This window comes from Crassostrea angulata, chromosome 3 (genome assembly GCF_025612915.1).
Source record: "Crassostrea angulata isolate pt1a10 chromosome 3, ASM2561291v2, whole genome shotgun sequence".
NCBI classification, from domain to species: Eukaryota; Metazoa; Mollusca; class Bivalvia; order Ostreida; family Ostreidae; genus Magallana; species Magallana angulata.
This window is the reverse complement of record NC_069113.1, coordinates 41,100,002-41,112,250: the sequence shown is the minus strand read 5'-3', so window position 1 is coordinate 41,112,250 and position 12,249 is coordinate 41,100,002. Positions and strand designations below refer to the sequence as shown.

Here is a 12,249-nt window from a genome sequence, read left to right as displayed (position 1 = left end):
AGAATCAAAATTTGGATGCCAAGCATAGTCACAGATTTTCTTCATACTAGACAATTTGATAGTCTTTGGTGAGTAAAAAAGCCCAACACCATTTGTTTGTTGCTATGTGGCCCCGTTGCCATGGTAACCAAGGGTTAAGATGTAAAAATGGCATTTTAATGCTTATTTCAGAACATATTGTGAGTAATGTGCAGAAATTGGGGTTTCCAGGGTAGAATATATTATTGAAAATAGTTGTCATTTTTCAAAATAAAGAAAAAAATTCATTGAGAAACGCATATTTTCAGAGCGTTTCAATGGTTACCTAACAGAAATTTTAAAATCTGTTTTCTTCATTTAATTTGAATAAAAAGTGCAAATCTTGGATTTTTTGGTAAACACTATTATGATTGTGCAATAAAGAATTTAAATACGAAAATTGAGAACCGTTGCCATAGTAACAAGCTTAAAAATAAGGAAAATTATAATATTTTTAGGCATCCCTTATAATGAATAAATATATAAAATCAAATGGTGAGAAAAAATAAAGTATGTCCTTAACTTTAATGACACTTGAAAAAAATCTGAATTTTCTAAAAATAGCTGCCGTTGCTATGGACTTTTCAAAAAGAAAGAATTTCTGTGTTATTTTTTACGCAACCTAATTTTCCATAGCAACAACACTTCTCGATCTGTTGCATAACAAAACTTTTTGTGATATATAATGAAAATTTAGATATATTTTTACAAGTTTCAACTAAAACAATAGCAAAAAAATTCTAAAATTGGGAATTAAAGCATATCAAAATCATTTTCAATTTCTTAGTTTTTCCTATTTTTTGGCCTTGTTGCCATAGCAACGGATGTTAATTTTCATAATAAAAAATATATATAGCATGGACATTGATATGAATGTAAAAATTTAACAGTTTCTTATTTCGGCTTATTCAAAAACCGCAAAAAAAAAAAAACAAATTTTAAAAAATTGTAACGGTTTCCATGGTAACATTTTAAAAGTTTTGGTTTCTCCATCAATTTTCTGATATAATTTAATAATTGAAATAGGACAAAGGCTGTTTTATGTCTTTGGTAGTTTACATTAGTGGGCAAAACCTTCTAATATGGCTTCAAAGTAGGCAAGTTTTGCTATTTTTCCATCTTTAGCCTCGATTACTATGGCAACAGTTACCCCTAGCAACCATCTTTTAGTGCTTTTTTTGCGTTTTACACCTAGGTGTGTCCATGTATGAAATATAATAATATTGGTGACTATGCGTGGCCAGACCCTTTTATAAATCTTTGATTCTTACATAGAATTGATCTTAACATGTTCTCTCCAATAGAGAAAAAGATGTTCATTTTGCTCAGAAGAAGAGTGATCGGATGCAAATTAAACTTTTGGGACATAGCTTATTACGAAAGCTCCAAGGAGACATTTAGATTTTTTTAAAAGTTAAAAATAAAGTTTCGTAATTCGAGATCTCCGATTGATTTTTACATTTTTAGAGATTGATACGTCCCTTCAGAGCTTTCGTACTTTACATATTAACTCTTGAGCATACCCAAAACAAGTGAACAAAATAAACAGTTCTGTGCATGACTGGGTGTTTTTGTCACACACAAAAAATTGTCAGCATTGTGAACAGGTTAACCTGATACTAGCCATTCTTAGTAAAAACAAATGATTCGAGACAATATTTTATGATCGGTTTAATATATGACCATTGACTCATCGTTTGTATCTGTGTCGCAAGGGTGTGGTACTGGTATGTATTGAAAACGTGTCAGCTAGAAGCTCAACGTTTTGTATTTTTCATGGCACCTAAAATAAAGATTACCAAGGCATCTTATCATATCAATTAGGGCCCTGCTCTGTGGGCTTCCTAATTGGATCTGTCCTTTACTCACAGGGTGCCTTTGGGTGAAGGGTGTGCAGTGACGTTAAGCTGAGTTGATTTTTGCTATTTGATTTAGGTCATAACAGACCTACATTCATGTTTTAAACCCTGGTTCAGACCATATATTCTTTCCCCTTGGCCCAATATGGCTCAACTATACTTCATCCACAGTGTGACAAAGAAGATGGGGGAACAAGATAGCGCAAATGCTCATTTGGTTTTGTCTTAAAAAACAATTTCAAATTAATTTTTTTTCCAACAAAATATACTATATAATGTTATATTACAATTTTACAAAAGCACAATTTCTAACTATATTCAGTTTTGAATATTTTAATAAACGATAAGGAAAAATATAAATTCTAATGTTTTGACGATATCGAATCCACAACCTAAAAACCCCAGCTCTGTAATCCTACCTAATGTCTGGTGCTCTAACCACTGAGCCATTTCAGTCACAACAAACTTTCTTGTTAAATGCTAAATGCAACTTCAACCACGAATTTACGGACTTGTAGTATTTTTCTTAAACGTTCAATTGTTGGGATACAAAATGACATTTTTAAAGTATAGTGGGTCACCTCTCCACGTTTTTGTTGATTGAAATCGGTTTGATTTCCTTTGAACCTTATATAAACTATGACAAAAATGTGGAGCCCAGACCCACTTTATTATATAAAAGAAAAGGCATTGAAGTTCTAAAAATGACAGTATTTGGAGGTTTTGACACGCATACTCCAGTTTAAATCAACCTATTCTAGATATTTAACATAGTTAAAGGTTATAAATCGATGTTATGGTAAATATACAATAAAATCAAGTTTACTTTTATAAATATTTTCTTTCCCATAATTGTCACATAGCTCCGTAGCACAGTGGATTAGAGGTTTCACTATGAATCTGTAAGTCGTGAGTTCGAGTTCCGCTGGAGATTTTAAAATTTGTACCTTTCCAAAATATCTTTAAATAGACGTATTTTATGGTGAAATATTGTAAAATTCTAAATCGGTGAAAGTATTTTAATTATAATGTACTTTAATTCAAATAAATATTAAAAGATATTCCATACCATCTCAAATACGTGTGTGTTATAAGTAACTTTGAACCAAATTTTAGAAAAAGGTCAAAGTCAGAAGGTCTTTATGTCAGTCTTTGTCTATTTTCTCTCCCTCATATATGAACAGAAAGCATTTGTGCTCTCTATTCTAAAAAGAGCGACGCGTTTTCAAATTGAACCGGTCATCATATTACTAACAGTATTATTTAAAGTCGGTCTACTCTACTTCTGTAAAGTAGTTTTATCCACTTAATATTTCATTATGTCAAAGATAAAATCTTTGAGAATTTGTTTGTAGTTTTATATGTGGAAAGGGGAACAAAATATAAGTATCAGGGCTGCATTTTACAAAAGAACTTGTGACTTAAGACCAAAGTTATGAATGCTTATTAATCACCAACTCACAATGATTTATTATCATTGCTGGAAAGTACAATTATTGGAATTGCGATATTTGTAAATAAATGGTTTTATGTCAATTCTGTTCTTTAAAGATCAATTTACGAGACTGTAAATATTTACAACTTTGTCGTAAGTTCTTTTGTAAAATGCAGCCCAGGAATGCATGTTCAGTTATTACAACTGTTATAAATTAATATTAATTTATAATTTATAATAAATGATGCTTATTAATTATACGAAAATGGTCTGGTTGTTGCAGATTAAGAAAAAAATATTTCTAGCGATAGCAAATTTTTGTAAAATGATTTATTTAAAAAGAGAAAGCGAAAAACCAGCAAAAATATCGCAATTTTATCATTTCGGAAATCCTATATCCACTTAACTAATGTTGATATTTATTTATCAGCCACTACTTCCTTTTTAGACTGCCGAGGAAAAACATTGCCACACGATTTCACAAGTCCTTATAAAACATGGTAATTATTTCGATTTGATATCTGCACTGGTGCAAATTTATGATGAAAGACTGAACATCTCTCGAAATGATACAAGCAGGCCTCATTTAACGACAAACGGGCCCTGATTATCGTTTCCAGAACAGTCTGTCTATAATATCAATTTAAATACTAATAACACACATAAACTAGAACAGAAATGATTCGTTTCACTGTCAATATTTTTTCCATTTGTATATTTGTCCCTGCTTGACTAATTATGTTTTATGTAACTATACATGTACCTGTGATCAATTGCTTCCATATTCATTAAAGGTAGTTGTCGTTTTTCTTTCAACAGATGACAAGTACTGTATTTGATTGATTTCTCTCCTTTTTTGTTTTCAGCCTCAGAATGAACATATTGAACTTCACAGGAAGCGTCATGGATACAGACTCGATTATCATGAGAGAAAGTTAGTGACGCCTCTTTTATAATAAATGATTTTGGTGTTTAATTTGACTAAATACTAATTGGATGAAATGATTATTTACATGTACTGTTTATTTAAATTATTACTTTTCAGGAGGAAGAAGGAAGGGAGAAAAGCTCATGAAATGGCAGAAAAAGCCAAAAAGCTCAGAGGAATAAGGTAGACTATTTACATATATTCAGAAAAGAACAGAAGTTTAAATAACATGTTGTCATTGGTAATCATTGATTGCCATCAATTTTTGAGAATGTAGAAAAAGTATGTTATAAATTTAGAGGCTATCTATTACTTAAATAATGGACAATAGCTTTATCAACACAAAATGTTGTCTGATTTCTAACTTTGAGTAACAATTGATTTCATGGATGAACTAAAAATGAAATCCATGAAAATTGGGGATCAACAAATGTTGAAACAAAACATTTAGTGAAATGGATAGTATCTGTAATTATAAATTTTGACATTTTTTCTCAAATTTCATACCAGAGCTAATAAATTTTAATTTATTTTCCAGAGCTAAATTATACAACAAGAAACGACATGCAGAAAAAGTTCAAATGAAGAAAACGTAAGTTTTGATTAGCATACACAATTTTCATCATGTGATCTTTTAGGATCTGTTCATCTTGATATGGTTTTTCATTTGGTTTTGCTCTTTAAGAATAAAGATGCATGAGGAAAGAAAAACAAAGCAGAAGAATAATGATGAAGTACCAGAGGGAGCAGTACCTGCGTACTTGTTGGACCGGGAGGGTCAGAGTCGTGCCAAGGTCTTGTCAAACATGATCAAACAGAAACGCAAGGAGAAAGCTGTAAGTCTGGAGTAGACTCGAACAAGTCAGACTAAGATGTACGATGTTATTCTGTTAACTGATTTCAAAAGTTTTGTAAGGTGATGTAGTGACTAATATTCAAATAATCTACATGAATATTAAAGCAGTCTTCGAAATTAAGCGGTAGCCCGATGACCGAGGCTAGTAAAATCAGGATCGGGCTACCAAATATTATTTTCGCGCATGCCCGATGGGCTAGTATGTTGTTTCCGGCGGTAATTGAAATTATGATACCATTTTTGAGTCGGCTCGCTTCGCGAGCGATCCTTGTTATCATAGCTGTTTCTGCGAATATTTTGCACTACATTATTCATGCGCTAATGAAAATAGTGCATGCATTAACCTCTTTTGTTTGCGTGATTGTCAATTTGAAATGCTTAAATAATCTTATCTTTTTTCACACATATATTTCTTAAGTTTTTCTTGATGTTTACAAAATAAAACAAATCAAAGTAGTTTTTGTTCAATCGCAGCCCATGAATTCAACAACTTACACGGGGAAAACCTTGTTCAATGTTAAGCATAAAATCTATTTTTAGAAAAACCCAGCTCGCGAAGCGAGAAGACCCTTTCTATCATCGGATCTCTTGGAGTGGATTTTGAGTACAAACGTGAATTGATAATGGGCGATATAATGCAAATAGCTCTTATTTCTTTGTCATTGAAACATACTGGTCCTTTGTCTCTATCCTACGATATCATGCATTGCCAGTCTGGCAGGCATGCCAGTCTATCATTGACAACGTGTTGAATCAAAGTACTGAGATGAGTTGATAATCAGGAATCAGATATTTATTGACCCATTTCTGCTTTTAACATGCAGAATTTGAAATAATCATGAATTCAGTTTAGAAATTTCTTATTATCACTGGCTACAACATATCAAAGATAAAAAAAATCATGAATTGTGAAAGGTAATTTTTTGAATAAAAAGGATAACTAAATATTATTATCATATAATTTAATATGATAAGTCATTTTTGTCAAGTTGTTTTTATTGTTCTTGATTTGGGCTAATAAAATTTTGTTTGGGCTACCAGATTTTGTAACCTCACTTGCCCTATGGGCTTGTAGTAAAAAAAGTTAAGCGCAAAGACTGTTAAAGCAGAATTTTAATGGCTTAGAGGGATATTTATTGATAGTTAAAACTGAATTGTAATGATATACATTAATAAAGAGTGAGAGCTAAGTTCAGCAGTGGTCTTTAATCACTTTTACTCATAGTAATTGTTTTCCAAACATCATTTCATTTCAGTATATTATAACCTTTTGCATACTAATGATATATTTAATATGCGTGTTACTGCAACTGTTTTTGATTTTTTACTTTTAAGACTAATGTTCTTTTATGGTTTAAGGTGTAAATTTATCAAATTGAAATTAATCTATTTTGACATGCAACACTATGTCTATTCTCTTTAATAATTAGGGAAAATGGGATGTTCCATTACCTAAAGTTAGAGGAATGAGTGAAGCAGAAGTCTTCAAAGTTATCAAAAGTGGCAAAACAAAACGTAAGTTACCAATATATTTTTTCAAATAAAGGTAAAAATACATGTACTGTATATGATATGAAATTTTGTAATTAAATGTACAATATTGTATGGGTTGTATTTGGCCTTATATTTGAATGTTGTTTACAGGAAAAGGCTGGAAAAGAATGGTCACTAAAGTTTGTTATGTGGGTGAAGGATTCACAAGAAAACCACCCAAATTTGAAAGATTCATTCGCCCTATGGTATGCCAGTTACCTACAGTTAACCTTAATGCCTTAACAAATTTTGATAGGTGTCAATGTTCAACAACTACACCTCAGTAAACATCATTAAAAATTATGCAGTCTCATATGAAATGAGTGATAAGTTATATAAATTGTAGTTTTATCATTTATGAATACATGTTTTCTTGACTCACCTATCCACTTTGTGTTAATTGGCATATAAGGCCCTGATACTCTGCTTCCACTTGCGTCTGTGTCTACTGCCCTTGCTGATGCCAAGCTATTCCACCCCATCTGTACTGCTGCTCTGGTTACATGTTCTCAGAATTTAATAATGCATCAATATACACGTATGAACCATAAGTTGTTTTCTTTAGGGCCTACGATTCAACAAAGCACATGTAACACATCCAGAACTTAAAGCTACATTTTGTTTACCCATCATCGGTGTGAAGAAAAATCCAACATCAACCATGTACACAAGTTTGGGCGTCATCACAAAAGGAACCATCATTGAGGTGAATATAACAATATATGTGTACTCACAAACCTGATAAAATTACCGGTATGTATATCATGTACACCAGCAGTCAATTAGTGATTATTAACTAATGATGAAATATGTACCGGTAATATATTGTAAGCTGTTTTAAAAAAAGACGTTTCACCTCAATAGGATTTTTGATAAGAAAAAAATCATTGAAATTGCTGTAGATGACATTTTATTGTTTAAAAAGACCAGTGAATGCATTTGAATTCTAGAGTGGTTCTGATTATTTTTTCAGGTTAATATCAGCGAATTAGGTCTTGTGACACAAGCTGGCAAAGTGATATGGGGTACGTACATATGTTCTTATTTTGTCATACACGGAGAGTAAATGGTATTTAATTTACCTTAGGCTTATGATCATTGAAGTTTTATAACTTCAGTTTTCCAAACTACAACACACTATTGAAGTTTGAGTACAACTACTCATAAGTCTTTCCAGTTCCTGCTGGTTTCAAATATGTGTGTTTATTATCATTGATAATTTTAATTCAATCCTTTTTTATCACGTGCAAATCTTCATCCTCTACCTATGTGAGGAATGGAAATTCATTTTGATTTTGATTCATTTAATCTTCACATATAAATTTATTTGTAGGGTGAAATTTCTACATATAGTCCCAGTAAACTCAGAATGTCTATCACTTTTTGATAATTTCCTTTAAACATACATGTACATGTATTGATAATCACTGAAAACATTTGATATAAAAACAGGTGAAAAAGTTTTAAATATTTTTAAAGAAAGGAAGATGTATTTTAAAGATGTTAATTATGTAAATTAAAATCAAATCAACCATTGATTATATTTATAGATCATTTTTTCCCAATTTACTATTTCAGGTAAATATGCCCAGGTGACAAACAATCCTGAAAACGATGGATGTATCAACGCTGTACTATTGGTGTAACTTTGCTTATAAATAAAACTCGGCAGTCAGCATGTCTTATTATTGATCAGCAACTTTAAAAAATTATAAAACTACTCATTTTTTTGGTTGAAAGCTCTCTTACTTATATTTTTTAAATAGAAAAAAATTGGCAGAGGCATCAGAAGGTACTTATACCAACTTTTATTCGTATGCGAAAAATTTTGGTGAGGTACGCAAGAGCCTCATTGGCACGAATATGTCTCACCGTGGAACAGTATTCTCTATTTAGCTGTAATGAAAAGATAAGGTTTGGTTTGCAAAAATTAGTCGCTGCAAACCAGTTTATCTCGGGTAAATTTCAAAATAAAGTTGTTGCAAATAATAGTTGATTTACAGTATTCAACATTGGGAAGACAATTTATTGCAAGATCTAGAAGTTAATGTCGGTTATGGCAGGGGGAGTGAAAAAAGGCATAAGGGTCAAAGTATTGTTGTGTTCCTTCTTTGGAAGTAGACATTCTGTGATTTAATAAAAAAAAAAAAAACAATTCCATACACTTTGCTTTGATAGAGCTTGCATTTGGCTTTATACCAGTATATGTTTTACTACAATTTACAAAAAAGAGTTATTATATTTCTGAGAGATAGCAGTAGTTATATAATATATCTGAAAAAAAACCCTCAAAAAATACATGTGTCTTATGTTAACCCAAACTCTTTAAGAAACATTTTTCATATCGTAAAATGAATGCTTTTATAAAATCTATGATTATAGATATATTCTTATTTTTAGTCATTTATTTAAACCAGGTTGATTAAAAAATAAAATCTATTTAAAGTGTCTATGGATTTCAAGCTAGTGAAGCGTAGTCATCTTTGCTAGCCAAGGTTTTTCAATACTGATTGCTTCTCAGAGCATAGTTTACCAATAACTTCAACTTTACAAGTTTTTCATCATTTTCAATGATGAAATTTTTTACACACTCCCAATAAACTGGGAAGGGTGGCCAGCTCCATGATAATTAAACCCCCAATGATATATGCCTGCAACATCGGTCACCTGATCTTTACATGTGTTCTGTAATAGAAATTAATTAGAGAAGGTATAATGCATTCCTTCAATAGTTACTACATGTACAAAGGTACCTTATTGCTCTGACATACATGCCAGACAAAGGAACATGTACCAAAAACCCACTATATGCCTCTAAGAGTGTAACAAGTTGTAAAATCCACTGACCACAGAAACCTGTAACACGTTGCTTCTTTAGTGAGTACATATTTGCTTTTGTGAATTTTCTGCTTTTCTTGCAGTAATTTTTGTTGCAAAATTGGGGCAGAAGTTGCTGCCCCTCCCACTTGTTCCGACACCCTTAAATGTGGATTCCCAACTTATGATGATTATAATCAAGATATCTCAAAGATCATTTATTCAAACGGGCAGCATATATAATATAATACATATTACATATCATGATGATTAATGAACTCGATAAGTATATGTAGCAAAACTATATTTGTCAAGGTCAAGTCCATTATCAAAAGGAAAGAGTTGACACATCACTTCCAATGAATGAAAAAGTGTAACATATTGACACAGAATTCACATCACAGACTGAGAATTATCAGTGAGTAAGTCTATCACCATTCAAAATCTTCAGTTATGAATCAAGACTTCTCTGTCCCACTGTCAGATTGAGTTGCTCCTGCCGCCAATGCCTTTTGTCGCATCCTCTCTTCGTATTTCCATTTTTCTGGAAGCCACACATAGACATACGTTCCCACAACGTTAAACGCAATAAAAGCTACCAATGCTCGCCTTTTCGTACGAAGAAAAAACGGTACTGGTACTCGTAACATGTTTTGTAACGTACATTTAATCGGATATTCTTTACGCAAAGTAATATTAGAAAAAAACCATGACTGAATTCCGGAAGGGGGAGGGGTCGAATTGTCTTGAAAAACAACTACATGTAACGCTTTTGCAGCATTATTAAAACATTAATAGCTACAATTCTGTTTTGGAATTAATAAAGTAAAATTTCATTTGGCAAATATAAAAAATAGCCATGAAATAAAATATTGAGTAGCAACATACATCTTTTATTAATCAGTAATGTTATACATGTATATAGCATATACGTCCCCGACATGTATAATTGCGTATAATATATGTTAAACTCGGCAAGTACTCATGTCTTGTATTTCAAAGCACAATAGAAATAATCATCTATAGTGGAAAGATTGAATTGTTAATTGTCTATTTTCGAGTTGAATCGATGTGTATTTAAATTAACTTCATTTATTTATTAAATTAAATTAAAGATAACTTCAAATAGTTTTAAAAATCTTATCGCTACTTTTTTCCCTTTTCTTCTTCTAAGTTTGAACCAGTCTTATGATTTATCGGGGTCTGTGCTTTATTGCATTACGCTTAAACTTGAAAATAATCTACAGCACTCACCGTTTTAATTATTGACACCGTTTAAAATCTATGCAATAATTGAAATAACTTACATTCTATACAACAAAATTATTTATGAATACTTGAAATAGTGAAACTTAGCTTGAAGGAGATTATGGTCACATCCAGGTATCTGTTCAGTGACTAGGCTATGCTATGGCAGGCTCATCTCAAATTTGAAACTTAACCACCCAAATCTGACTGTGTAATAAAAAGGTATCGAATACACAAAGGACTAACTAGTGGTCCATGTTAAAGAATGCCATCAAGGATTTGTCAGATTTTATCAGAACAAAATTTATCCTGTTACATGTCATCACACAACTTTTCTATATACACTTCAGGTATTTTTTTTATAATTATTACTTTTGTTTGTAATGTCAGAAAACTTTGAGGCTTTTATTTCTCATTCTGTGTACAAACGAAATAATTTACAACATTACATCCATGTACAACTAGGCAAATAAATTGATACAGGAACGTTGCATGGTTGTCCAACATCTTAACATTAACATTTAAATCGCCAATGGAGGGCGTGCACATTACCTAAATCTTCTATTCTGTTGTTATGATTTTGTTTTACCAGTAAGTGTGTTAATATATATATATGTAAATTTAAGAAAATATCTTTTGTAACACAATTCAGTTCTAACCAGTATATCGTTCGGTCGAAACCATCAGCAACCTAAAAAAAAATCATAGACTGTACGAAAGAACCATGATGATGTCAGACTCAAGTTCCCATTTCTATCTTGTTGGAAGCACCATTCGCAGGGTAATGTTTTAAAAAATTGAATACTTATACTTACCTCATCTTAGGTAAAACTAGTATAATGGAATATCTTTGACTGGTTATATTTAGCACATTTGCAAATTACATGATGCAAATTTAAACATTTCCTATTCCTTTTTAATAACTATAGTTGTTTAGCATACAAGTAATGTTATACGGATACGGATACATTGGAGTCAAAACTATTTCATTCAACTTTTCTGAAAAGTTTAGTTTTATTGTTCAAATTAATTAGGTTTTTTATTTATAGTAGAATTTCTTGCTTTTGATATGTTAAAAAAATTGCATATTTTCTTAATTAGCAGAGTTGATTCACTATGTATCAAATTTTCCTATCATTTCTCGAGGAGCCGAAAAACACCAATTTTTTTTTTCTTTTAGCCTATTAGAAAAGCTGTGCGTCTTGTCACACATACCAGCTCCTGGAGACAATCACTATTACGGGTTTGCTTATTAAAACACTCAAACCAATTTATTATTGTGCCCAACATTAGTTTTAAAAAACTAAGATGAAATTTATAATCATTGGCAATTAATGCAGTGGCGTCGGAAGCAAATTGAAAAAAAGGGGGAGGGGCTGGACTCATCAAAATTTTTAACAAACAAACAAACAAAAAGAAAGAAAGGAAAAAAAGAGGATTATTAATTGTTATGGTTATGTCTAACTCTGCAAATGAAAGTGTGTGTGTGTGTGGGGGGGGGGGGGCTAAACCCCCTCCCGGTTCCGACGCCTATATGCAATGCATTGCTCGTTGT

At 31.6% G+C, this 12,249-nt stretch overlaps 1 protein-coding gene across 1 annotated transcript; it reads left to right on the top strand.

Moving 5' to 3' along the window:
* The first annotated feature begins 3,729 nt into the window (after nucleotides 1-3,729).
* LOC128179100 (ribosome biogenesis protein NSA2 homolog) lies at nucleotides 3,730-8,304 on the top strand. The gene is made up of 10 exons (XM_052846598.1): nucleotides 3,730-3,812; nucleotides 4,179-4,246; nucleotides 4,358-4,423; nucleotides 4,779-4,832; nucleotides 4,926-5,076; nucleotides 6,527-6,611; nucleotides 6,741-6,835; nucleotides 7,195-7,335; nucleotides 7,603-7,654; nucleotides 8,208-8,304. The coding sequence occupies exons 1-10, from the start codon at nucleotides 3,810-3,812 to the stop codon at nucleotides 8,273-8,275; spliced, it is 783 nt and encodes a 260-aa protein (XP_052702558.1). The 5' UTR covers nucleotides 3,730-3,809; the 3' UTR covers nucleotides 8,276-8,304.
* Nucleotides 8,305-12,249: the final 3,945 nt, after the last annotated feature.

Excerpts from the sequence above, each read along its gene's own strand:
- LOC128179100 (XM_052846598.1), top strand. Across the intron at positions 4,247-4,357 it reads CTCGATTATCATGAGAGAAA|GAGGAAGAAGGAAGGGAGAA; the intron begins GTTAGTGACGCC and ends ATTACTTTTCAG. Across the intron at positions 4,833-4,925 it reads AAAGTTCAAATGAAGAAAAC|AATAAAGATGCATGAGGAAA; the intron begins GTAAGTTTTGAT and ends TTGCTCTTTAAG.